The following is a 25498-nucleotide window of genomic DNA, read 5'->3' on the forward strand; positions in this document are numbered from 1 at the left end:
AATCATTTACCTGTTTTTCTGGTCCCAGTGCAGGGGAATCCGTTTCTAAGCAAATTGAAGTTAAAGGCAACTGTTTCACAAGTTTCTGCTTCTTAGAGAAAAGAGAAAGCTAGTAAGTTTAAAACATGAGAAGTAAAGATAAAATAAGAAGCATTAAACCTACCTGGCAAAAAAAAAAAAAAAAAACCTACCTGGCAATGCATTCTATTCGGCAGGAATTTAAAATTCATGCCTGAATATTCAACTAATAAATGTCCACTATGTTCTCATCATTCTACACTAACAGATTTAAAAAGACACATTTTTGGGAATTCTCTGGTGGTCCAGTTGTTAGAACTCTGTGCTTCCACTGCAGGGGGCCCAGGTTTGATTCCTGGATGGAGAACTAAGATCTCACAAGCACTGCAGTGTGGCCAAACAAAAAAAACATTCTTTGCCAAAAATTATCTGAAGCCTCTAGGAACTCAAGAGAGTAGCAACCAAGAGCAGAAAATGAGGTACATCCAGCAAGAAACCAAATATCTGGTATCACATGCTCACTGAAAGATCCACGGAGAGATTTCTATTGTTTCTCCACCACTACCGTACTCGGGGTTTCTTCCTGCTGTTCACTTTAGGTCAGTCAAGGTTTTATGTTTATAAATCCAAGTTCATGTGCATATTTTGAATTTTAGATTAGGAAATAGTTTTATATTCTGTTTATGATTTTGCCTGGATTATAAGGACTTCAATTAACTCAGTGAGTTTTACACCAAGAGCAATTCTCTTGTTGCCACTGCACTTTTTAAGATAAAAAATGGAAAGGAGATATATGATGCAGAGTGGAACAATGATAAAATAAATTATTTTAAGAGTAAAATTTCAGGGCTTCCTTGGTGGCTCAGTGGTAAAGAACCACCTGCCAATGCAGAAGACACGGTTTGATCCCTGGTCCGGTAGGATCCCACACGCGAGGGGCAACTCAGCCCGATCACCGCAGCTAGGAGCCTGCACTCCAGGGCCTGGGAACTGCAACCGCTGAGCCCGCACACCCTCAAGCCTGTGCTCCCCAACAAGACAAGGCACCTCGAGGGGAAGCCCACAGGCTGCAGCAAAGAGAAGTGCCTCGCCCACAACGAGAGGAAAGCCAGCACAGCAACGAAGACCCGGCACAGCCAAAAAAGAAAGAGTGAAACTGCAAAAGCCCAGGAGTATGTATGCTCGTGCACTGTTGGCAGGCAAAAATTAAACTGGTATAAATTCCTCAAAGGAAATGTGACTATTTAACCACATATCTAAAAATACATACCCTTTTTCTTAATGGTTCCATTTATACACAGTAACTGCAAAAGTTATGTGAACAACTGTGGATGTGCAAAGCTAGTCACTGAAGTGCTGTCTGTTAATAGTGAAAACTAGAAACAATGTAACCTTTACTTAAGGTAATGCTTAACTAAATTAGGTACATCCATATTGTGAAATATTGTGTAATTATTTTAAAGGAGAAATAGGTCTATGTTTATAGATACAAAAAATATCCATGAAGCTAACTCAAAACAAAAAGAATATGATATCTTCGTATTTTATATGAATCAGATGTTAACAATGATTGTCTCAGTGGTAGGACAAGTTGGGTTGACCGGAAATCTGTCTTTTTCTGAAGTGTCTCTATTTTCTATAATGCACAAATATTATCTTTAAACTTAGAAAAAATAATAGCATTTTAGTTTAGAAACGGAAATGATAGCACTGCTAAAAAGTACTACTGAATAAGAAATTTCTCCATGAATGGTAAAAGTAGGAGAAATAAAAGTAATCTTGGATCAACTATACTTCAATAAAAATTAAAAAACAAAACTAAAATGCTAAATTGGTAAATAAAAACATAAATTTGGACTATTGCCTCCCCTGAGTCTTAAAAGGCTGGTTCAAGAGTTAATGATAAGGAAATGTGAAGATATAGAAGTAATGAATAGCTGTCGGGTTGGAAAACTGGTTAACAACTTAGAGTACAAATCAATCATATAGGAGAGTCACCAAATTTCCAGTTCCCTGAAAGATACACACAGAGGTCTGATACACATTCCTAAGTTGTTTTTATAGGAAGCGGACCGTCACCAGATGAAACTGCTGACCTCAAGCATGTAGATCTCAGGCCATTTGAAACCAGAAGATTGACTGATGATGCTTAAAACTGTATCTTGATGTCAACCAATTCGAGCACTGGGTACAAGCTGATCACATGCCCTGCAGCCTCCTCCCTCACACGGCCTTTAAAAACGCTTTTCTGAAAGCTATCGGGGAGTCAGGTCTTTTGAGCATGAGCTGCCCAGTTTTCTTGTGTGTGGATCCAATTTATCTATTTTTTTTCTTTGGTGATTAGTGCTTTCGGTGTCATGGCAAAGAAAACCACTGCCTAATCTACGGTCACCAAGATTTGGATCCGTTTTCTTCTAAAAGTTTTGTAATTTCAGCTCTTACATTTAGGTCTCTGATCCATCTATGAGTTACCCTTGATGTAAGTATGAGGTATGGACTTAAGATTAATTTTTGTAATGAAACCAGAACAGTACATAACAGTACAGTACCGTAAAAATTACTGAACAGGAAAAGTTCACAGCAGTAAAGTGAAAGTTCCTATTTTAAAGTGTTATGTCACAAAGTGTAGAACCAAGTTTAATGAAAGATTTTACCTGCCCACTTCTTACGATGGAAGGAGGAATTGAGAAGAAGTATCCGGCTTTTACCCCTTCCATGGCTACAGATGGCCGACCATCAAATGCATGCAGCAACACTTTGTCAGCACCTCTCAAAAATTAGATCAGAGTGCATTTTATTTCCTTAATGAAAAGTTTTCCCACTAATCAAATTGAACAACACAGACTTTAAGTAAATGTTGGTCACTAGAAGGTTCTGTGGTTTCTAAAGGGTAGATAAACGTACAGTGTTCAACCAGTAGAATAAAAATAAATTCTTATTCTGCAGAATAAGTTATATAACATTGAAACAAATTTTAAACAATTAAACTTCCCATTCCAAACCTTCTTGAAATTTGTGAACTGTCAAATTATTGTTCCTAACAGGTCTTTAAATGGTTAAACTGTCCTTAAGAAGGATGCTAGTAGAAATGAGGAACTGAATGATTAACAAATTCAACAGTACACACACACATACATATGTACTGCTCTTACTTGATCCAATTAAAAAAAACTTATTTTACTTGATCTAATTTTTCATTCGCTTTATCCTTGTCTGATGAACATTACAATCACACTGAAAACCTTATAAATAGTAGGCTGACTTGCAAAACCATCTTAATTGATTTCCATCACTACCCTGGCCTGCTCCCTTCTCTTTAAGAAAACAAATAAAAATGTCTTTTTCTATGAGAACATGGACTAGAATTGTCAAACATTAGGCACATTTTTCTCAGGAACCTACATACCTTGCTCATTTAAGAGGCTGATGGTAGGTCTTCCGGCTGAGCGTGAGTGAACATTTCTGTTGAACAACAAAAAAACCTCCTTTTAAGTATTTACTATGAACATATTATTTTTGATCTATTAAAGTAGTTAAGAGAAAAAGAAAAGTAGAGCTCCATTTCAGGAGAATCATTATTTATCACTAATGTGCTTTAAAACTATTAATATAGAAAGATGATAATTAACCTACAAAGGCAAATTTAGTCTTTTGGCTAATTGGACCTGTCTGATTAGGACTTGTCTTTGCTCTTCCTTCTGTTCATCAGTGCCAGCAAATCTGGGGGAGAAATCCAGTCCAACCTATAACAGAAAAATAAAACAGAATCACGTTTATGGTTTAATGAACCCCCAAAGGCAGATGATGGAGCAGTACTGTCCAAGAGAAATATAACGCGAGTCATACACACAAGCCACACACACAGCTTTACAGCTTCCAGTAGCCACGTTAAAGACACTAACAAGAAACAGGTGAAATTAACTTTAATAATATACTTTGTCACAATTCCTAAAACATTATCAATATATTACAGTCACTCATATTATTATCTTAACACATAACCTATGTAAAATTACTGAGTTATTTTACATTCCTTCTTTGAGGTACTTAGACTTTGAAATCATCTGTGCATTTTATCCTGATAGCACACATCAGTTTGGGCCAGCCACAATTCAAGTGCTCAACAGCTGCATGTGGTCACCACACTGGACAGTAATGATTATAAAGGACTGCTTCCCTTGATACTATTTTGGCATGCACTGCTATAAGCTATATTCTGAATGTGTTATTCTTATCTTTTATCTTTACAAGTGGAATTACCAAGTGGTAAAATGTCTTACAACTTTAAATTATTTAATAAGTTTTTTATTATAAACTCTAACCTATTAATATCTAAAGTATGCTTGTACATACTATTTCAAGTAACCAGAGAGATGGCCTTATTTAAGCAAAAGGAAAAAAAGCAAAGCATATTGAAATGTTAATAAAGCATCCATTAACAAGGCCATGGGGAGGTATTCTATTGTTTTATCCCTAAGTGCTTTTGCTTACTGAGAAAGTACTGACAAGTTGTTATTCAGCTGAGCAGGGTGAACATAATTATCTAAGTCTGTTCTAATCACTGACACTGAATTAGGGACTGCCTTCATGTATCACATGGAGGTCTGAATTAGAAATCACTTGATCAGCTGGTGGATATTTACCTCTCCAATTGCCAATAACTGATCTTTATAATTCTCGATAATGGGCAAAGCTACATCCAAATCCTGGGATGAAAAAAAAAAAAAAGTAAATTCATTCAAATAGGAGAGAGGAATGTCATAGGTTTTGTATCAACACCTATTATATGCCAGGCACTATGCTACGCTGGGTCCTTTACATACAAATCCTTTACCCAGTTGAGGAGCTAGGAATGGTAATCCTTCTATAATGGTGAGTAATTCTAGCTGGCAATTTGAGCAGAAATGTCCCATACCCAATTAGTTATAAGAACATTACTTCTTATGAAGATTCCCACTTCAACACTTCCTTCTGTCTAGGAGGCATTTCCTGGTATTTAGGAGGAGTGATCTGGATTTCCTGGAATAGCTGAGCAAGAAAAAACAAAGCCACTCACCTTGGGGAGTCTGGGAGTACGCTGTTATATTCTCCTCTTAGGGTACGGATGAATGACTTGTGAATATTAACAGTGATAATCCCAAACATCTTTTGTACTATTTTCACTGATTTCATCTTTATAGTTCTGCATACCCTATTTTTGTCCTAAAGTTTCAACCATATAAATACTAAATATCACGTATATGGCTGTTTGTCAACTACTGAAGTAACTGAATAGTTAATTCCATAGTTTCCATATCACTATTTCCACTTAAAGAGAATTTTCCCTGTAAGGGTTTCCTTGTAAGAGAAAAACAAATATATGGAAAACTTGGTTCCAGATATTTTAAATTACTTTGAGGATTTCAGAGTATGTAAATTCAAAGTATTTCTAGTGAGAATAATCAGAAAAAGGAGAATTAAGAAAAGGGAGGTAAAACAGATGGTCGAGGAACAGGAGAAGACGCTATAATTATGCCTCAAGAGAGAGAAAAGAAGATGAGGGAGGATAAATCAAGGCCTTACAATTCCAGTAGACTCAATGGAGCAGAATTAACGTTGTCAAGAGGAGCTAAGAGTACATAACCCTAGTTATCAGAGAAGGTGTCTGACAATAGCTAAGTAGGTCAGTGTCAGGAAAAGATCTTCTGTATCAAATGTTCAAACTAATCTGTGTGTCTGGGACCTCAAAGGGACTGGAGAAGTTGGAGAGATTACCCAGGAAATGTAGCACACTTAGAAACCTTAAGACAAAGAAATTACACATTTGGATGAAGACCAGATATAGGGAAAAAAATCTTCCTGGGTATATGTATCATCTATAAAAACAAGGAAAACAAACTTACAATGAGATTATTTTAATTCCTTGTGAAATAATTTGGAAGTTTCTGGCAAGTCAAGGATAGTAAATTGTTAATAGAGATACTACTTCATACCACTAATATGTATAAATATATGTGGTCTTCATCATTTTAATAGATGTAAAAACATTTCAAAGGACATTCATAGGTCTCTTTCTGACTTTAGCTCTATTCCTACTTTCTTCAGAAGGTCTCAAGTTCCTTAATAGCTAGTGATTCTATTGTGGGGTTTTAAAATATTCTATACCTTTATACTCTATGACTGGGAATACTGCAAATAATGATTCACCATTTACAAACGAGGAAACTGAGACCTGGCAAGGTTAAGTGCCACAGATCGCAGAAGGGAGAAGGCCAAGTCTCTCTGACTTCAAAGCTCATGATGTTTCCACTATGCTGTTCAAAGGAGGGAGAGAGAAGGAAAGGAAGGGCAAAGGGGAGGGAGGAGAGATTTATTCTGACTGACTTAAAATAATTAGAATATTTTTTATTTAATAAAGAAAATATTTAGCCTTTAGAACCGGGGTCAGGCTTGTAACAGAAATGAGTGAAGTGGGTTAAGTAGGGACAGGAGCCAATGTATGGCTCAGTGGGTAAAGAATCTGCCCAAAATGCAGGAGATGCAGAAGATGTGGGTCCAATCCCTGGGTGGGGAAGATCCCCTGGAGGAAGGCATGGCAACCCACTGCAGGATTCTTGCTTGGAGAATCCCATGGACAGAGGAGCCTGGTGGGCTACAGTCCATAGGGTCACAAAGAGTTGGACATGACTGAAATGACTTAGCACTCGTGCACATATACCTTATAACCCACATTTTCTATAAAGTTATATTTAACATTGTAGCATCATATTTAACACTGTATAAGTTAACTATTTATTTTTGAACTGCTAGGCTGTTCCCTCTTTTTCTCTATTACAAATAATGCTGCAATAAACCTCTTTGTGAAAGAAGATAGAATTTCTTTCTTTTGGATTATTGCTTTAGAATAAAAATCAGAAAGAGGAGGATTACTGAGTCTAAGGGTAATACCATTTTTTATGGCTCCTGTTTTATAAGACTATTACCTTTAATGTGACACTTCTTTGGTCTTCTGGTGAAACTCCTTGAACTGGGTGAACACCCAAGCATGGCAGGACAAACCCATTATACCTAAAAATGTAGAATGAATTAAAAAAGCAGGATTATTAGACTAGGAGACAATGTTACTCTGAAGAACAAGTAGGAAAGAATTTTTTTAAGGCTGTTAATGTAATTTTTTCCCTGCTCATTCTCTTTAAAAATGGATGATCTTTGATATTGCAAACATGACACCATATATGCATCCTTATCAGCAATTCTATTTCTTTACGAGAAGTAGCACCTTTCTGAAAGCTGGATAATCTTTTCAAATTCTCCTGAATGTTCAGCGACCACGACAAGAGCCATAATATTGGCCTGAAACAAACATGAATAGAATTCAGTTATAGTCTCAAACAATATCCATCCAATACAACTAAATAACAATTTAAAGTCTTCTGTGCTTTTAGTTATCCTTGCTCCCTCACACTCCATCAATATCATAATGGCCATCACTAATTAGCTACATATGTTTTGGACATATGTTCAGTGAGTATAAATATTACCCCATTTAATCTGCACACCCTTCTGACATAGGCATTGCTGTAACCCATTGTTTGGATCAAGAGACATTTGGATGGAGTCAAATAACCTGCCCAAGATCATTAGGCCTGTGTTACTCCAAATACCACACTCCTAATTAAACTGCGATGGTGAAACATGGCTACATATAAAAATGGCAACCATTTCTATAAGTTTGAAGGAAGACCACAAAATGCTAGTTGTAATGAATTTCATAAATGCTTCCCAAAATTAACAATTGTCCTCCAAACAAACCCAAAATGTTTCAGAAAACTTTTATAATTTTTCCAAGATCTTCAGAATAATGCTAATTTAAGAGCTGACAGACGCACTGACCTGTTCTATATAGCTGGCACGCCTGGTGTCTGCGGGCATGTGTTTTGGATTCAGACTATCTTGTCTGTATCACTTTACTAGTGATGCATCTTTGGAAAAATTAATCTAGGCCTTAGCTTCCTCATCTATAAAACAGGTAACGGCTGCCTATAAAATAGTAGCTTCCTTAGAAGGTTGTTGAGAAACATTAAATGAGATAATGTACAGAATGGGTTTAAGTTCAGTGCCTGGCACATAGCAAACAATAGATGCTGCTTATTGTTAATGCATTTTTTACTGAAGCAACATCAACATATTATACCAACATTTCAAGCTATCTTAGATCAAAATGAGTAGGAAGATAAAAACAACGAAAAAAGAGCAAGTATAGCTATTGGCTTACTTTCTTGGCTTTCTCCAGCACATCATCCAGATCCTAAAATAAACATAAGTAATCATGATCATTTTAGATGGATAAGTAACTATCCTTTGCTTGTGTATACCAATGCAGTTGAGGCACCATAAAGACTGACAATGATGGCAAGGAACAGGGTGGTGAGAAGGGCCTAGCTGATGCACCTTCCATTTACTCTCTCCGTAAATTCTGGCTTATGTTCCCACTCTACTGGAACAGAAACTGTTATTGTCAAATATAAAAGACAGTTCTCTGTCCCACTCTACCCTTCAGCAGCATTAGAAACTCACTTGTCTACTCTTTCCTTCCCCAAATATTTTCCACTTTTGGCTTTTGCAAATACTTCTCTCTAGCTGTCGGCTACTTATCAAGTCTCCTTGACTGGCTCTTTCTCCTCTGATTTCAGGACCATAGGCTTCTCTTCCTGTACTTCCTGTTAAGTGATTTCATTACTATACTCATTATGCCAGTGAGTCCCCAGTTTTTATCTCCAGCCTGTAATTCTCTTCTGAACCCAAGATTCACATTTTAAAATGACCATATGACATTTCCACTTGGATGGACATCAGGTTTCAACATATGCCAAGCATAACTATTTTCTCCCCAACAAATCTGTTCCTTCTGCCTGCCTTCTCCAACCTGTTTTCCCTCATCTCAGTAAACAGCACCACCATCTCTCTCCAGCATCCTCAAGTTCTTCCTCTCCCTCTCTCTGCACATCCAGTTCCTCTTAGTATGTACTTTAGAATCGATCTCCAAAATATAACTTGAATCCATCTGCTTCTCTCGCTTGCAACTCCCCTGTAACCTCTATCATCTTTAGTCTCAATACTGCAAAAGCCTCCAAACCGGTTTTCTAACTTCTAACCCTTGCTTTCCTCTATCCATTTACCACACATCAGCAGAAAGGTTTTTAAATGGATTATCAGATCATATCTCTCTCCTTCAACCACCCACCCACCCACCAAACCGTTCTACAGGATCCCCATTGTGATTCTAGTGCGAATTCGTGCCTCACCTATCCTATGCAAACTTCTTCAGTCCGATTTTATGCTTCTCTCTTTTTAGCTCATCGGACGCCACCCAGCCTTTCGACAGCTTGAATGAACCAAATTCTGTCCTGTCGGGGGGGCCTGCAACCCGCCTGCTTTCCTCACCACCATGCACCCACAGCTTTGTTCTTCTTCCGCAATTTAAGCGTCACCTCTTGAGAGGTTTACCAAACAGAACCGCCTCTTCTTTCTCTAATACTAGCCTCTGGTTTCCAATGCAGCAGGTAAAACACGTTGACATTACGCGTGGAACTTCGCCCCCCGGGAGGATAACTCGAAGGGTAAGGACGGGGGCTGCCCCGCTCCCACGGGCCCGACCTCGCCCTCACGTACGTGGTCAAAGTCCGGGGCGGAGAGGTGGCAGTGACAGTCCACCAGCCCTACGCCCACCGCCCCCATCGTCGCAGCCACCGAAACCCCTGGACTCGCCGGCGGAACCACAGCCGGAACCCAAGTGCCGCGGTGGGCTGAGTTTCCGGCCGGACGAGTGCTCCTTCCTCCCGGGAAACCCGCCCTTCCGCCCTCAGAATTCCCGCCCCCAGTTCAAGTTGGAAAAATGGAGCGGGTCCTTCGGTCGGTGGCTCGTTCTCCTTCTCGGGACGTGGGGAGAGTGGCCAGGACAGAAGACAGGGCCTCGGTCCCTGCCACATACCGAAAAGACTTCCGTGTGCGCTGCACCTCGAAGCGGGCCGTGACGGAAGTGCTAGAACTGTGCAGCAGCTTCGTGCAAAAGCTCGGGGACGCGCTGCCTGAGGAGATTCGGGAGCCCGCGCTGCGAGATGCGCAGTGGGTACGGGCCCAGTAGCCATCTCTTGTCTTTTCACCCGCTTTCTCCAGACCCCGGTCTCAGTGGTCAGGAGGGGCCCACGGCCGGCTTTGGCAGAGTTTAACGGTGCCCGGGAACGCGAGGGAACGAGATAGATGCTGGAGGCAGCCGGGTGTTTTAGTTAATTTAGGCCAGTGCTGTCCGACCGAAAAATTCAAGGCGAGCCATGTATGTCACTTGAAATTAAAAGGAAGAAAATAGGTGAAATTAATTTTAATGATATTTATTTTAACCGACTGTGTCCAAGATACCATTTTAACTTGTAATAATTTTTAGAAAAGGAACAGCTAGTTTACATTCTTTGGTTCATACCAGGCTTTTCACATCTGTCTTGAACCTGATGTCTTTTTCCACTAGCTACATTTTAAGGCCTCAACAGCCACAAAGTGGCTGGATTGTCCCCTCTTGGAGGGTGTAGACGGAGACTCAAAGGAGAATCCTGGAAGTCAGTCACCAGGCTAGCTTTTGGTTTGTCTTTTTGCTTGTTTTTAGAATATCTTGTAAAAAGAGCGAAAACATTTTCCCTATGAGGCTAAAGTAGATAAGGAAGCTTCCCATTATAAACTTCACTAATATCACACTGACCCTTATAACTCGTTTCCCCTTCCTTTCTCAAGTATATTGCAAAGCTGTGTAGAAGATGAGGTTTTTTTGCCGGGGGGGCGGGGGCGGGGGCGGGGGCGGGGGGTGGCCAGGTGCGGGGCGTGGTGGGAAGACACAACAAATTGAGGGATTCGTGCCAGTCTGAAGAAAGCACACAACCTATTTATATACAGGGGAAAATGTTAAAATGTTTGTAATGCAGTACAGTTTTACTGACCACAATGCAAACAAAATAAAGGTTAAGTGGATGAAGAATGTAAGAACACTCCCTGGGTTGTGATTCTGTGTTCCAGTATTGTATACACTTTTATATCATTCCCCCCTTGCTAGCAAGGGAAGGATAGAGACATACCTGAGGACATTTTCAGTAGTAGTTTGATGGGAGAAGACTTGTTTCTTTGTGTAATGATCTTAGAATTTACCCCTTTCCAGGAAGTGCTAAGGTACTTAGAACATTAATTCTCCTTATAGGAAAAGAGGAACGTGGCTTAACTGATTATACTTTATTAATGGATGAGAAAGTAAATTAGAAGATAAAAGATGTGAAGATTTAAACTACCAAGGGAATTCACTTGTGTTTTAGTTAAGAAAACAGATAAAAAGGTGGAGGCTTCAGTAATGTTGCCTCTCTATCTAAAACCACATAATATAGTAACATTTTTTGTGATAGTTTTTTAAAAACTATTTTATTGAAGTATAGTTGATTTACAATGTTGTGTTAATTTCTACTGTATAGCAAAATGATTCAGTTATACATATATATGCTTTCTCTTCCATTATGGTTTATCGCAGAATATTGAATATAGTTCTCCGTGATGTACATTAGGACCTTGTTGTTTATCCATTTTACACGTAAAAGTTTGCATCTGCTAATCTTAAACGTCCGATCCATCCTTCTCCCTCCCACTTCCTGCTTTGTACCCACAAGTCTCTTCTCTGTGACTTTGTTTCATAGACATGTTCTTCTGTGTCATATTTTAGATTCTACATATAAATGATACCATATATCTTTCTCTGTCGGACTTCCCTCACTTTAATATGGTAATGTCCAAGACCGTCCATGCTGTGGCAAATGGCTTTATCCCATCTTTTTTGCGGTTGAGGAGTATTCCGTTGTGTATGTGCTGCGTCTTTATGCTTTCTCTGTTGGTGGACATTTAGGTTGTCTCCATGTCTTGGTTATTGTAAACAGTGCTGCAGTGAACACTGGGAATTGCATCTTTTTTTAAATTTTTAAAGTTATTTATTTAATTTTGTGTTTGGCTGGATCTTTGTTGCTGCGCGAGGACTTTCTCTACTTGCGGCAAGTGGGAGCTACTCTTTAGTTGCTGTGCTCGGAGTTCTCTTTGTGGTGGCTTGCCTTGCTGTAGAGCCCTGGCTCTAGGGCACGCGCGCTCCAGTAGCTGTGGTGTGTGGGCTCCGTAGTTGCAGTTCCTCGATTCGAGAGCATAAGCTCAGTGGCTGTGGTGCACGGACTTGGTTGTCTCATGGCATGTGGGATCTTCCCAGACCAGGGATTGAGCTCATGTCCCCTGCATTGGTGGGCAGATTTTTAGCCACTGGACCATCAGGGAAGTCCTGCATATCTTTTCAAATTTTATTTAGTACTTTTCTCCCAATATATGCCCAGGAGTAGGATGCAGATCATATGGCAACTGTTAATTTTTTGAGGAAATTCCACACTGTTTTCCCTAGTGGCTGTATCAATTTACATTCCCACCAATCATGAAAGAGGGTAGCATTTAAAATTTGTAGACTTTCTATTAAAGGCTTTCAAAAATTATTTAATTAATTTTGGCCGCCCTGAGTCTTCACTGCTGTGCTTAGGCTTTCTAGTGGCAGGTGGGCTTCTCGTGGCAGTGGCTTCTCTTGTTGCTTAACACAGACTTGAGGTGCACCCGCTTAGTTACCCCACAGCATGCGGAGTCTTCCCAGACCAGGAATCAAATCTGTGTCCCCTGAATTGGCAGGCGGATTCTTGTCCACTGGACCACTAGGAAAGTCCTGTGTATTTTTTTCTTTTAATATTTTAATTTATTTATAATGGGTGTAGTTAGTGGGCTGGGGACAGAGATTGAAAATAACAATCCCAAAACAACAGAGATGGAGGATGTGGACAGCGTATTCATCTCCTGTTGTTGATACAACAAGTTACCACACTGAGTGGCTTAGCCATAAGTGAATCAGCCATAAGTACACATATATCCCCTCCCTGTTCAATCTCCCTCCCACCCCTCTACCCCACTACACCACACCCCTGCCTTCCCACCCCTCTCGGAAGTCACAGAGCACCAGGCTGAAAGTGAGTGAAAGTGAGAGTCATTCAGTCGTGTCCGACTCTGCGACCCCATGGACTATACAGTCCATGGAATTCTCCAGGCCAGAATACTGGAGTGGGTAGCCTTTCCCTTCTCCAGGGGATCTTCCCAACCCAGGGATTGAACCCAGGTCTCCGACATTACAGGCAGATTCTTTACCAGCTGAGCCACAAGGGAAGTCACAGAGCACCAGGCTGAACTCTGTGTTATATAGCAACTTCCGGGGCATGTACAATCTTCCCAGACCCGGCACTGAACCCATGTTCCCTGCACGTGCCAGGGGATTCTAAGCCAGCATCTGCTGTGCATGTGGGAAGGTGTGTGTCAGGGCTGCTCTCTCAGTTCACCCCACCCCTCCTTCCCTTGCTGTGTCCACACGTCCGCTCTGTACGTGTGTCTCCATTCCTGCCCTGCAGATAGGTTCATCAGCACCATTTTTCTTGATTCCATATGTATGCGTTAATATACGATATTTATTTTTCATTTCTGACTCACTTCGCTTGTATAACAGGCTCTAGGTTCATCCACCTCAGTTCAGCTGACTCAAATTTGTTTGGTTTTATGGCTGAGTAATATTCCATTGTATATACGTACCGTAACTTCTTCATCCTTTAGTCTGTCGATGGACGCCTAGGTTGTTTCCATGTCCTGTCTATTGTAAATAGTGCTGCAGTGAATATTGAGGTATATGTGTCGTTTTGAATTATGGTTTCCTCAGAGCATATGCCCAGTAGTGGGGTTGTTGGGTCATACGGTAGTTTTATTCCTAGTTTTTTAAAGGGCCTCCATATTGTTCTCCACAGTGTCTGTATTGCATTCCCACCAACAGTGCAGTACATTCTCTCCAGAATTTATTGTTTGTAGACTTTTTAATGATGGCCATTCTGACCATCATTTAATGATGGCCATTTGGATGTACCTCGCTGTAGTTTTGATTTGCATTTCTCTAATACATAAATCACTGCAGATGGTGATTGCAGCCATGAAATTAAAAGATGCTTACTCCTTGGAAGAAAAGTTATGACCAACCTAGATAGTATATTCAAAAGCAGAGACGTTACTTTGCTGACTAAGGTCCGTCTAGTCAAGGCTATGGTTTTTCCTGTGGTCATGTATGGATGTGAGAGTTGGACTGTGAAGAAGGCTGAGCGTCGAAGAACTGATGCTTTTGAACTGTGGTGTTGGAGAAGACTCTTGAGAGTCCCTTGGACTGCAAGGAGATCCAACCAGTCCATTCTGAAGGAGATCAGCCCTGGGATTTCTTTGGAAGGAATGATGCTAAAGCTGAAACTCCAGTACTTTGGCCATCTCATGCGAAGAGCTGACTCATTGGAAAAGACTGATGCTGGGAGGGATTGGGGGCAGGAGGAGAAGGGGACGACAGAGGATGAGATGGCTGGATGGCATCACGAACTCGATGGATGTGAGTTTGAATGAACTCCGGGAGTTGGTGATGGACAGGGAGGCCTGCGTGCTGCGATTCATGGGGTCACAAAGAGTCGGACACGGCTGAACGACTGAACTGAATACTTAATAAAGTAACACTTTAAAAAATTGATACAACTATGCAATGAATATTAAAAAGACAATTTGGATAATCCTTGAATAGAACTGGATAGAGTAAGGATTTTACTTTATAAAAATCTTCAAAGTATAGAATACATACTCTAACTCATAATTATCAGTTATCATTTGACTTAAGCTTATTTTTTCCTTTTTAAAAAATTTATTTTTAAATAGAAGGATAATTTTAAGCTTTTAATTATATAAAATGTATTCTCTTTATGAAAAATGGCATAAAGCAAAAATCTTTGAATTCCTCTCTCCTATCCCTCTTCCTTTTTGGAAATAACTTATTATTTTGGAGGATATAATCCTTCTTTTTTTTTGGCTTTAAAGCTGTCTCTCTGTTTTAAAAAGTGTTTTTTTTTTTTTAAATACTAATCGTGTCATGCTGATGAATTGTTAACATCCTGCTTTTTGTTTAAAAAAACCAAATATGTCTTTGGTTATTATTTGTTAATGTTATATATAGATGTATTTCATTCTATTAGTATTATATGATATGGGTATATTGTATATTTAGCCATTCTCCTAATTTTGAATTTAGATATTTTTCCCTCAATATTTCATAATATCAAACAGAACTGAAATAAGCATTCTCAGTTTATCTTCTTTATGTTTTTATGAGAATGGTCCTTTAGGTTATGTTGATAGACGTGAAATTGTTAGGCTATAGGGAATGTGCATTTAAAATTTGGATGTACCATCAAATTTCTTTAGTTTTTTACTTTTTAATGTATTATAAACATTTTTAATGTTACAAAAAATAGACTAGCACAGTGAACATCCATATGTCTATCACCAAATTTAGCAGTTATCAAAAATATGTTATACTTCTATTTTAAAGCAAATTGCATCTCTCATGTCATTTCATCGTTATATACTTCAAAGTACATCTCAAAAAAAAAAAAAAGAGTCCTAGGACTTTCCTGGTGGTCCAGTGGTTAAGAATCTGCCTTGCAATGCAAGGGATGTGGGTTCAACCCCCAGTGTGAGAAGAACTCACATGCTGTAGAGTAACTAAGCCCAAGCACCGAAACACTGATCCCAAGTACCACAACTAGAGAGTCTGTGTAAATCCATCTACCATAGTGAAAGATCTCCAGTGACGCAACGAAAATCCCGTGTGCTGCAACTAAGACCCAACGCAGTCCCCTCCCCACCAAAAATACAGTCCATTGTAAAGTAGAAATTAATTTCACTTTCTTTTAAGCCTGTGTATTTTCCCACTTGTTAATACTGACTCTCATTCAGTAGCAAATGTATTACTTACACCCTTGAGATTCATTTGAGCCCAATTTGTTAGTTTGTTTTCCTTTCATTTACTTCCCTGGTGGCTCAGACAGTAAGCATCTGTCTACAATGCGGGAGACCCGGATTCGATCCCTGGGTTGGGAAGATCCCCTGGAGAAGGAAATGGCAATCCACTCTAGTACTATTGCCTGGAAAATCCCATGGACAGAGGAGCCTGGTAGGCTACAGTCCATGGGGTCGCAGAGTCGGACACGACTGAGCAACTTCACTTTCACTTTCCTTTCATTTAAGAAGTAAATTTTTTTTGTTTGTACCAATATAGTAAAACTTTTCATCACATTTTCTCATGGGTAGCTTAATGGCTATTGGAACTAAAATGTAGGTAGAATAAATGATTGAAATGGAATCTCACGTCATTGAAAAGCAAAAGCTTAGCAGTAATCTGGTCATCTACTTTTTTTATATTCTCTATCACAAATCTGAATTGTCCAAATGTTTGAATTCAGTATTTAAAGTTATTTTTAGTAACTTGATTTTTGTGACTTTATTGCAGACTTTCGAATCAGCTGTGCAAGAGAATGTCAGCATTAATGGGCAAGCATGGCAGGAAGCTTCAGACAGTTACTTTGTGGGTATGTGACTTCACTTTGTCCCTCTGTCATTCATTTCTGAGTTATTTTTGTAGCCATTCCATTTTATTTCTTGCCATGTCACACGGAAGATTCCTTCCAGGATCTTAGTTCCCCAACCAGGGATCAAGCCCATGGCCCCTTTAGTGGAAGCTTGAAGTCCTAACCATTAGACTACCAAGGAATTCCTACCTGTTTTCCATGTCACCTCTTTACTGGCAGAGTCCCTTTACTGGAAGAAAAGAGAAAATCAATGTAGAAGACTATTAAGGTCATACACTGAGGCAAACAACGTAGTGGTTACCATGATCCTTTATATATGCTATTTGGCATTCCCACAGGACTTTCATCTGATCAGTCTTCAAAAGTACCCTTGTCAATAGCTTATTGGAAAATACTGTAGAACTGTCATGAGATGAAGCAGGCCCAGAGAATTCCTATGCTTAATACTTTATAAATCAAGTTATATATTTATAAGCGATCCTTTGAGTAGATAGTGAAATACTCTTAGAAATGTGAAGTTAAACTGTGTAAGTACCATAAAAAGAATGAGTTTAATATTTGCAGAAACCTCCTTAAAAAGACAGAATATTTTGCTGGTCCAGGCAGACTAGATTGCACCCTACCTAATGAAGGTGACATATTTAAAGAAATTGAAGTTTTAATAGAAAGAAAATGGTCAGTGTAGGAAGGAAAAATAAATGGTAGAAAAAGAATGATCAGTGTGGGAAGAGAGACAGAATTCTCCAGCAACATCCAGGAAAAGGGCTGTCCTGACAGGAGGACTGGAGTGCCTCTTGGTCACCATGGTGATGGTACAGAGATCTGACCAGTGTAGACTGATGTCTCTGCTCGCTGTTAAGATTAACCACTTAAACCTTTGAGCATATGCCAAGCCCTGTCAAGTAATTCTCTGTGGCTACAATTTTTCTTAGCATTAAGATAATTTGCCCAGAAGACTTTACTCTCTACTCCTTGGCATTATTATAATTACCTCTTCAAAGACGCCCAGAGTTCACTTTGTGGCTTACATTTTAAAATGGAAAAAACAACATCAGATTTTTCACCTATTAGCAGAGTGATTGCCAGTTAGTGGGGAAAGGCAGCATATGAGAATCACCTAGGAGTATTTTCAAACTAGATAGCCTTTACTGAGTGTTTTTGTGACTGTTGTTCTCTGAAGTCAGTTTGGAACTGCTGTATTGTTTGGTCCAGACTGCCTTTAGCATATGATTCATCAGTTTATAGATCAACATGTGTATTTTCTGACAGGTTGGCAGCATGAGTGTGTGGCTGAAACCTGGATGTTCTCTGTCCCTTTCCCTACCCCTTATAACTCTGAGGGGAAATAGTAGAGAATACTGCAGTTTTACCTTCTTTCATGGGCACTCAATCAGTGTCAGACACCATACCAAGTTCGAGGAAATAAATGAAAAGATACGATTCTTACCATTTAGGAACTCATCATTAAAGGAAGGAAATCAACAAATACACATTACTCCTCAGGAAGTGGGAGAAGACATAACAGAGTAGGTTGCTATTAAACACATTTAATGAATAAAAGTATAGACAGAAAGGAGGTTGGAAGGACGTTTGAAGCAAAGAAAAAATCATGTGCAAAGGCACAAAGTGAAAGTTGCTCAGTCCTGTCCAACTCTTTGCCACCCCATGGACTGTATAGTCCGTGGAATTCTCCAGGCCAGAATACTGGAGTGGATAGCCTATCCCTTCTCCAGCAGATCTTCCTGACTCAGGGGTCTCTTGCATTGCAGGTGGATTCTTTACCAACTGAGCTATCAGGGAAGCCCTAAAGGCACAAAGGAGTGATATGTTTGGAAAATGGCAGAAGTGAATTGAGACAGATGAGGCCAAGTTGGGACCAAATCACATAAAGCCCTGTAGTGTATGCTGAGGAATATGCACTTTATCCTTTGGATCAGGGGTCCCCAACCTCTGATGATCTGAGGTGGAACTGATGTAATAATATGTAAATAAAGTGCACAGTATATGTGATGCCCCTAAACCACCTCCCCATAGTGCCCTTTTACCTTAAGGGGATGTATCCAGATTGTCCAGTCGATGCCTGAAATCCAGATAGTACCAAACCCTGTGTATACTATTTAAAAAAAAAATTTATTGAAGTATAGTTAGTTTACAATGTTGCTGTTCTTCTGTACAGCAAAGTGACTCAATAATATACATATATTTGTATTCTTTTTCATTATGGTTTGTCACAGAATATTAAGTATAGTTCCCAGCGCTAGTAGGCCTTTGTTGTTTATCCAACCTATATACAATTATGATAAAGTTTAGTTTAGAAATTAGGCTCAGTGAGATTAATAACAATAACAATAAAATAGAACAATTATAATAATCTGTAATGAAAGTTATGTGAACATGGTCTCTTTCTGTCACTCTCAGAATATCTTACTGTATAAATTTAATGCCTTTTCTGTCTGAACTAAAGACTTAACCATGCACTGTGGCTGTAACCTTTGCAGTTTGAGGAATGACGACAAAGCTAACACAAATTTCTTTTTTCTTCTTCACAGTTTCACTGATAGAAGATTTATTCTTACTATAAATCTTAGCAACTTCAGCCTACAATTTTTTTCCTTATTAAGTTGCAGACTTCTGCCTTTTCACTTAATGGAAGCACCTTACAGCTTCTCTTTGCCATATTTGATTTTTTAATAGTTCATTTATCATGTTTGGCTGTGTTGGGTCTCCGATGCTCCATGGGTTTTTCTCTGTTAATAGATGCAGCGAGCAGGGGCTGCTCTCTAGTTGTGGTGTGTGGGCCTCTCCTTGAGGTGGCTTCCCTTGTTGCAAAGCATGGGCTCAGGGCTCAGGCTTCAGTAGCTGCGGCTCGCGGGCTCTAGAGCACAGGCTCAGTTAGTTGCGGGCTTAGTTGCTCCGCAGCATGTGGGATCTTCCCAGACAAGGGGTCGAATCAGTGTCGCCTGCACTGGCAGGCAGATTCTTTATCACTGAGCCACCAGGGAAGCCCTTCTTTGCCCTGTTTAAATTGCCAGCATCACAACTCTAGTGCTTTGGGGCCGTTATTAAGTAAAATAAGGGTTAGTTGAACACAGACACAGAGATACTGCAACAGTGGATCCGATAACCAAGGTGGCTACCAAATGACCAATGGGCAGGATAGATTGGACAAAGGGATGGTTCATGTCTTGGGTGAGGTGAAGCAGGACAGCCTGAGATTTCATCATGCTGCTCAGAATGGCACACAATTTAAAACTTAGGAATTGTTTATTTTTGGAATTTTTCATTTAATATTTTCAGACTGTGGTTGACCATGGGTAACTGAAACTGCAGAAAGTGAAACCACGGATAAGGGTGCACTACCGTAACAAGAAAAAGTGTGTGTTTTAGAATCTAACTGCTGACTGTGTCAGGGACTGATTGGAGGAGGGAGAAATTCAAGTGAGAACCTCTCAGACCTTAGGAGGTTATTGCAGTAATACAGCCAAAGACGGTGAAGACCACCCTAAGAAAGAGGAAAAAAAGATGGGTTCGAGAGATGTTCAGAAGATAGAATTAATAGGGTTTGTATCTGATCTAATACATAGAATCAGTAGGTTTCACAAGGGCAGAGGCTTTTGTGTTTTGTTCACTGAGATTATTGTGCAAATGAGTGAACAAATGAAAGAAGGAACATACAAGTGAAACCAACTTTCTCCCTGCCCCTCTCCTCTGAGAGGGCTATCCTCCATGCCTGAATGAAGATCAAAGATCTTGCATGCTGCAGCTGTGCCCTGGTGCGCCAAATAAATAAATACATATTTTTAAAAAGAAAGTTCCTTGAGAGCAGGCGATATATATATTTTTCTCATCACTATGTTTTCAGTACTTGGCTTGGCACATAGTATATGGTTGGCTAAAAGTTCCTTTGGTTTTTTAAGTAAAAAATAAGAGTCTTTCATTTTCACCAAGAACTTCACTAAACAACATATTCACTGTTTTGTTCCACTACCTTCTGCCATTTTTCAGGCAACTTCATAATTCCATCTTCCCAAAACTTTTTATCTTTTTAAGCAAATAACTGTTCAGGTTCCTTTTACAGTCTTCCAGGAAACTGAAATTTTTTCCATTTAGAGAATTTTGTGAAGACTGAAATAAATGGACACCTGAAGGTGTGGTGTCTGGTGAACATAGTAGATGAAATCAGAACTTCCCAGCCAAGCTGTCACAGTTTCTGTCTGGTCATCAAAGAAGCATTGTGGTCTTGTGTTATCAGGATGGAAGATGATGTGTTCTCTGTTGACTGATTCCAGACACTTTTCACCTATTGCCGCCTTCAGTTGGTATACTTGGAAGCAGCACTTGTTGGAATGAATCGTTTGGTTTTCTGGAAGGAGCTCATAATAGAGGACTCCCTTTCAGTCCCACTATATATACAACCTTTGGATGAAGACCAACCTGTGGTGTGATTTGTGGTGGTTCATTTCACTTGCCTCATAATCTCTTCTATTCCACACTATTGTACAATATCCAGTTTGCATCTCCTGTCACAATTTGCCTTAAAAACATGATATTTTTCATTATGTTTCATTAGAGAATCACATATGGAAATATGCTCAATAAGGTTTTTTCACTTAACTTATACGGAACCTAAACATCGAGTGATGAACATAACCAAGCTGGCACAAATGATTTTCATTGCTAGATTTGGATATTTTGAGTATGTTGACTATCTTCTGCATGGTGTAATGTTGACCATTCTTGATTAATGTCTCAATTTGGTTGCTCTCAACTTCAGTTGGTCTACCCACCCGTGGAGCATTGTCCCTTTAGAAAACTCCAGCATGAAACTTCACAAACTACTTTTGACACGTTCAGTTGGTCACAGCATCTTCTCCATACACTGCACAAATTTTTCTTTTCTGTTTCAGGTGTGTTTTTATGTTTCTTGAAATAATAAAGCAAAATACGCTGAAAATGTTGCTTTCTTTTTCCATGATCAGTATTAAAATGGCTACTCAAAAATTCACCAATTGATAAGCTTTTTTTAAAAATACTGATATGACAGCTGTCACAGTACACTCTTAACAAAATTGTTTTTAATGAAATTTAAGACAATTAATCACTACTAGAGCCAGTTATAGGAAAAACCAAACAAACCTTTTGGCCAACCCAGTGCATATTTGTTTAGTCGCTAAGTCGTATCCAACTTTTTATGACCCTGTAGACTGTAGCCTGCCAGGTTCCTCTGTCCATGGGATTTCCCAGGCAAGAATACTGGAGTAGGTTGCCATTTCCTTCTCTAGGGGATCTTCCTGACCCAGGGATTGAACCCATGTCTCCTGCATTGAGGTGAATTCCTTACCCCTGAGCCAGTGGGGAAGCCAGAGTAATGACAAATTCTTCCCTGCTTAAATTTATGCCAGCAAATTTGGAAAACTCAGCAGTGGCCATAGGACTGGAAAAGGTCAGTCTTCATTTCAATCCCAAAGAAAGGCAATGCCAAAGAATGTTCAAACTACCGCACAATTGCACTCATCTCACACACTAGCAAAGTAATGCTCAAAATTCTCCAAGCCAGGCTTCAACAGTGCATGAACCATGAACTTCCAGATGTTCAAGCTGGATTCAGAAACACAGAGGAACCAGAGATCAAATTGTCAACATACGCTGGATCATCAAAAAAGCAAGAGAGTTCCAGAAAAACATTTATTTCTGCTTTATTGACTATGCCAAAGCCTTTGACTGTGTGGATCACAACAAACTGAGAAATTCTGAAAGAGATGGGAATACCAGACCACCTGACCTGCCTCTTGAGAGGCCTGTATGCAGGTCAGGAAGCAATAGTTAGAACTGGACAACAGACTGGTTCTAAATCGGGAAAGGAGTATATCAAGGCTGTATATTGTCACCCTGCATATTTAACTTATATGCAGAGTACATCATAAGAAATGCTGGGCTGGATGAAGCACAAGCTGGAATCAAGATTGCCAGGAGAAATATCAATAACCTCAGATATGCAGATGACACCACCCTTATGGCAGAAAGTGAAGAACTAAAGAGCCTCTTGATGAAAGAAGAGTGAAAAAGTTGGTTAAAACTCAACATTCAGAAAACTAAGATCATGGCATCTGACCCCATCACTTTATGGCAAATAGATGGGGAAACAGTGACAGACTATTTTGGGGGGCTCCAAAATCACTGCAGATGGTGACTGCAGCCATGAAATCAAAAGATGCTTGCTCCTTGGAAGAAAAGTTAATGACCAAGCTAGACAGCATATTAAAAAGCAGAGACATTACTTTGCCCACAAAGGTCCGTCTATCAAGGCTGTGGTTTTTCCAGTAGTCATGTGTGGATGTGAGAGTTGGACTATAAAGAAAGCTGAGTGCTGAAGAATTGATGCTTTTGAACTGTGGTGTTGGAGAAGACTCTTAAGAGTCCCTTGGACTGCAAGGAGATCAAACCAGTCCATCCTAAAGCAAATCAGTCCTGAATATTCATTGGAAGGACTGATGCTAAAGCTGAAACTCCAATACTTTGGCCACCTGATGTGAAGAACTGACTCATTTGAAAAGACCCTAATGCTGGGAAAGATTGAAGGCAGGAGGAGAAGGGGACGACAGAGGATGAGATAGTTGGATGGCATCACCAACTTGATGGACGGCATCACCAACTTGATGGACATGAGTTTGAGTAAACTCTGAGAGTTGGTTATGAACAGGAAGGCCTGGTGTGCTGCGGTCCATGGGGTCACAAAGAGTCGGATATGACTGAGCGATTGATCTGAACTGAACTAAATTTATACGTTTCAGTTTCTAGCTTTATCATTAGGTGGCGCTAAGAAACCATTTTCTTTACACAGAAGATTTAGCTGGGAGATTTGTTTTTGATAGCTGATTGTGAAATAGTAACAATATTCCTTTTAGGCTAGTGATTGAACTTTTTAAATAATTAAAATATAGGGAAGGCTGCTCATTTAAATGAATATTCAAAGTAATAATGATTATATCTTAATAATACTCTCAGAAGTAATTTAGTTGGACTTAGTGAATATTTTTTTGATGAATGAAAGGTCATACATGACCTCATTAATCTTTACCTGATATGTATTTTATGCTGATGTATGTCAGCAGTGTCTCAAAATGTTCCCCAGTATGTGTTTAACATGTTTCATACTTCTCCATAATGAAGCTCTCTACTCAGTAAGATAAATAGATCTATTTCTGCCATAGAATTTGACATAGCAGAACACACAGGATGCAAAATTAGTTAAGCTGAGGACATAGCTTTTTAGTATTTTTAACTACTTAATGTTTGCTACTTTAAAAAATAATTTCCAGGGACTTCCCTGGTGGTCCAGTGATAAGAATGTGGCTTGCAATGCAGGGAACCAGGGTTCCTTCCCTGGTCAGGAACTTAGATCCCACATGCCCTGGGGTAGCTAAGCCACAACTGGAGAGCCCCCATGCCATCCAATACAGCCAAATAAATAAGTAAAAATAAAGAATAAATTTCAAAATAAGGTTAATGTATTCCCTGCATTCATTTCATCTGAGGTGCTTAATTTCTGAGCCTCATTCCAGAGATCTCTGTTGAGACTTCCCTGGTGACTCAGAGGTTAAAGCGTCTGCCCGCAATGTGGGAGACCTAGGTTTGATCCCTGGGTTGGGAAGATTGCCTGGAGAAGGAAATGGCAACCCACTCCAGTACTCATCCCTGGAGAATTCCATGGACAGAGAAACCTGGTAGGCTATAGTCCACAGGGTCGCAAAGAGTTGGACACGACTGAATGACTTCACTTTCTTTCACTTTCTGTTGAGAATCAAAATTTCTGCCCTTCTCCTTACAAAAGAATGTGTACTATATGATTTCATTTATATAAAATTCTAGGAAGTGAAAACTAGAATATAGTGATGAAAATTTGATGAGTGGTTGCCTGGGATAGAGAGCAGTTTGGAAGGAGCTGGAGGGGGACATTACAGGGGAACAGAAGGAAACTTTTAGGGTAATGGTTATGTTCACTATCTTGACTGTGGTGGTGGTTTCAAGTATATACACGTCTGAACTTATCAAATTGTGTATTTTAAATATGTGCAGTTCAGTGTATGACAGTTAGACCTCGATATAGCTTTTTTTTACTTCTGACTATTTTAAATATGTGCAGTTCACTGTATGACAGTTAGACCTCGATATAGCTTTTTTTTACTTCTGACAAGTTCTCCAGGTGATTTTTCATTCTCCAGGAGTTTGAGAATCAGTACAGTTGACTTTTGAACAACACAGATTTGAACTTCAAGGATCCGCTTATATAGGGATTTTTTTTTCACCATATATATACTACAGTACTACATGATTTGTAGTTGGTTGAATACACAGATGTGGAAACTATAAAGTTATGTTTGGATTTTTGATGGTGTGGAGGGTCACTGCCCCTAACTCCCACATTCTTCAAGGGTCTACTGTATTTTAAAACACAGGAAAGCAACTGATAAGATAGCTTTAGCCAAATCAAAGAAATACTAAAATCAAATGTTAAATGCTTTCAGTGTGGTTCTTTCATTATATTATTATCCTTCTTTTCTTGTACTTTATCCTGCAGCCATTTAGAACTTTTTCCTAAAGACTCTCGATCTTGCTGATGCTGTTTTCTCTGCCTCATGTGCTTCTCCGTATTATTTTTTCCCTACCTTTTTTTAATGCAGTTTATTTACATTTATATCAATATTTCAAGATCCAACTCAAATGTTACTTTTTCTTTAAAGTCTCAGATTCCCAAGGCATAGTTATTGTTCAGGTTGTTCTCTGTCCTGGTAGCATTTTGTTCATACCTCTGTTGCATTCGTGAAGTTGTGTTGCAGTTATCCGTCAGTTTCTTCCAGTGAACCATAAGCCTTTAGAGAACTGGAGTTGTGTTATATTCATCTTTGTATTTCCCTCTTTTTTTTTTAAGTTGTTTTTCTGTTTTGTCATTAAATTTTACTACTACA

The 25498-nt window shown here is 39.3% G+C and overlaps 2 protein-coding genes across 9 annotated transcripts in view; one reads left to right on the forward strand and one right to left on the reverse strand.

Moving 5' to 3' along the window:
- Positions 1–9795, reverse strand: part of TATDN3 (TatD DNase domain containing 3) — a 13220-nt gene extending 3425 nt beyond the window's left edge. Inside the window, exons 1-9 of one of the 7 annotated variants that reach the window (XM_027956298.3) lie at positions 9670–9795; positions 8273–8305; positions 7277–7350; positions 6981–7065; positions 4662–4724; positions 3652–3761; positions 3425–3480; positions 2673–2785; positions 11–88 (exon numbers count right to left, since the gene is read on the reverse strand). In XM_027956298.3, the coding sequence (XP_027812099.1) occupies positions 11–88; positions 2673–2785; positions 3425–3480; positions 3652–3761; positions 4662–4724; positions 6981–7065; positions 7277–7350; positions 8273–8305; positions 9670–9735 (678 nt within the window). In that variant the 5' untranslated portion in view covers positions 9736–9795. The other 6 variants (XM_027956297.3, XM_042229224.2, XM_027956300.3 and 3 more) reach the window with 6 other exon arrangements.
- An 81-nt stretch (positions 9796–9876) lies between these two features.
- The window catches only part of NSL1 (NSL1 component of MIS12 kinetochore complex), a 41485-nt gene continuing 25863 nt past the window's right edge, over positions 9877–25498 (forward strand). For both annotated transcript variants that reach the window (XM_012187775.5, XM_004013896.6), the window contains exons 1-2: positions 9877–10126; positions 16454–16532. In XM_012187775.5, coding sequence (XP_012043165.2) covers positions 9893–10126; positions 16454–16532 — 313 coding nt within the window. In that variant the 5' untranslated portion in view covers positions 9877–9892. The remainder of the gene's footprint in view (positions 10127–16453; positions 16533–25498) is intronic.

The sequence above is a fragment of the Ovis aries genome, chromosome 12, assembly GCF_016772045.2.
Source record: "Ovis aries strain OAR_USU_Benz2616 breed Rambouillet chromosome 12, ARS-UI_Ramb_v3.0, whole genome shotgun sequence".
NCBI classification, from domain to species: domain Eukaryota; kingdom Metazoa; phylum Chordata; class Mammalia; order Artiodactyla; family Bovidae; genus Ovis; species Ovis aries.